Source organism: Monopterus albus, unplaced genomic scaffold (genome assembly GCF_001952655.1).
Source record: "Monopterus albus unplaced genomic scaffold, M_albus_1.0 scaffold6.1, whole genome shotgun sequence".
Classification (NCBI taxonomy): Eukaryota; Metazoa; Chordata; class Actinopteri; order Synbranchiformes; family Synbranchidae; genus Monopterus; species Monopterus albus.
This window is the reverse complement of record NW_018127886.1, coordinates 79,568-82,025: the sequence shown is the minus strand read 5'-3', so window position 1 is coordinate 82,025 and position 2,458 is coordinate 79,568. Positions and strand designations below refer to the sequence as shown.

At 40.7% G+C, this 2,458-nt stretch overlaps 1 protein-coding gene across 1 annotated transcript in view; it reads left to right on the top strand.

Moving 5' to 3' along the window:
- Positions 1-2,458, top strand: part of LOC109969221 (sodium- and chloride-dependent creatine transporter 1) — a 16,043-nt gene that overhangs the window by 11,457 nt on the left and 2,128 nt on the right. Inside the window, exons 8-11 of the mRNA XM_020615950.1 lie at positions 243-367; positions 481-593; positions 1,513-1,653; positions 1,998-2,100. Coding sequence (XP_020471606.1) covers positions 243-367; positions 481-593; positions 1,513-1,653; positions 1,998-2,100 — 482 coding nt within the window. The remainder of the gene's footprint in view (positions 1-242; positions 368-480; positions 594-1,512; positions 1,654-1,997; positions 2,101-2,458) is intronic.

Here is a 2,458-nt window from a genome sequence, read left to right as displayed (position 1 = left end):
CTCTATTACCTTGAAACAGACTTCTCATTGACTTATTGCTCTCTACCTACCAACTACTAGAGACATCGGCAGCTCTCAAAAAAATTGGTATTGATCCTCCGTTTACCATCCCATTCCATCTCTTCTGTCTTTATTGACTGTCTTAAATGAGCCTAATTTTAGCATCTTATAATGCATCATTTTCTCACAACATCACTCTCTCTTTTTCTGTTCTTCTTTTTCCTCTTTTTATTTGTCTGCAGGGATGCATTCGTGATAGCCCTTATTAATAGTGGAACCAGTTTCTTTGCGGGCTTTGTGGTGTTCTCTGTGTTGGGCTTCATGGCTGCTGAGCAAGGTGTGGACATCAGCAAGGTTGCCGAGAGTGGTAAGAATACAGCTTCATCACAGTTTTGCCACCGACAGCCTGGTGGTATGTGCTGAGTAGTGACATTGAGAGCTACATAAATTATACTTCTGGCTCTGTTTCTTAATGTGCAGGTCCAGGCCTGGCCTTCATAGCATACCCCAAGGCTGTGACTTTGATGCCTCTGGCACCACTCTGGGCAGCACTTTTCTTCTTTATGTTGCTCATACTGGGTCTGGACAGCCAGGTAAACCTGACAGACAACACCTGTTGTATGTTTGTTTGTTAATGTGCACTTTTAAAAGTACTGGAGAGAGCATTTAACTAAGAAGGGCTGTATGCTAATGGAACGTATTTCTTACTACATTATTTTGCTGTCTTTTGTATCATACTCTATCACTTCACACTTAATGAAGAGTTGATACAGTCATGTGCATTTCTTTCTTTTCTTCTCAAACTCAAACAGTCTGGAAACATCGTGTCCAGTTTTAACATTGCATTTCTTCACAGCCTGCTTGCTGTATGTCTGTTTGAGCCAGTGCCTACATACATTGTTTTACAGTCCAGGAATTTGTCAATGAGCTTCTGTTTGATTCACACAGAGAGCATCTGTCTGCTGTCCAATCCATTCATTGCCTCTCACTGTCTATTATCTCCTTCATTATTTTCTCCAGCCATCTTTCCCTTTGTCCTGCCTCAGCCACACTGCCCATGCAAATGCTGCAATTTCTAGTTAATGATATAATGTTAGCTCCACAGCTGACCTAATGAGTTTAGTTCCTCTAAACTCATTGTGGAGCTGGCATGCTCAACTGCAAACTCTTAATGTCAGGTGCATCTGAAATTCAGTGCTTCTGACATATGCTGATGAGATGAAAGGGGAGGTTATTGAGTTGTGCGGTTGAGACTACAGCCAACCTTTTAATTTTCTTTAAAGTTTGTGGGGGGTTTTTTCCTGGATATTTCTGTTTCATGTGTCCATCATTGCCATTTAGTGAGCACATTGTTATTTTCAAATACAGTATATCAGCAGATGACAACATTAATGCATATTCACAGGCTCTGAAACTCGTTACAAGCATTAGTCCACTGTGCCCCTTTGTTTTTTAGTCTCTTTCACTTTTTCACTCTCTTTCTTTCTGTTATCTCTTCACCCTGTTTTTCAGTTTGTAGGGGTAGAAGGTTTGATAACTGGAATCATGGACATGTTACCTCCAAAATCTGCCCTGTGCTCTCTGCGGCGAGAGGTGGTAGCGGCCATCTGCTGCCTCATCTGCTTCCTCATCGATATGTCCATGGTCACAGAGGTGCAGTACTATGAGAGTTTCCCAGAATTTTAGACTTCATTTGGTTGTATTCTTCAGAATTGGGTGCAAGTCCTGTGGAGACTGGCAGATTGTAAAACAACACGTTTCTGAATACAATTGCATTCAGAAGCTAGATGAAAGGCCAGAGTCTCGTACCTGAGCCTGAGATTGTTCTGCTAGCAGAGGATTATTTTAATGATTCTTAAAAATGATTGTGTATCTAATGCTTAATTGGGGTTAGGAAAGTATTGCCAGGATGGAACTGTGATGACAGCAGTGATGAGGCTGGAAATGGGTCAAACACTGATGGTCTTGATTCTGACTTCTCTCTCTGTCTCTGTCAGGGAGGGATGTATGTCTTCCAGCTGTTTGACTACTACTCTGCCAGTGGCATCACTCTACTGTGGCAGGCTTTCTGGGAGTGTGTGGTGATTGCATGGGTCTATGGTGAGGCAATACTGCACAACTACAGTACATCCATTAAAAAAGCAACTCGGCTAGATGGTATTAGTGCTAGATTTTTAAGAGATACAGTAAGCCTGAGGTAATATACAATATTATTATTAGATAATAATATGTAACCAATATAATTAATTTACCTACGAGTGGGGCAAAGTATCTAGTGATGTCAAATATGTCAAAATCACCAGGTTACCAAAAAAAAGTTAATCAGACCCTAACAACAAGCCAGGGACATTCTAGAGTCATTTGCAAAGTTTTTGAAAAAATTCTTTATGATCAGCTTTATGTGCACATGTACAAGCACAACATTTTCTGTCTCACAAACAGGGTTCATAAAATCTAA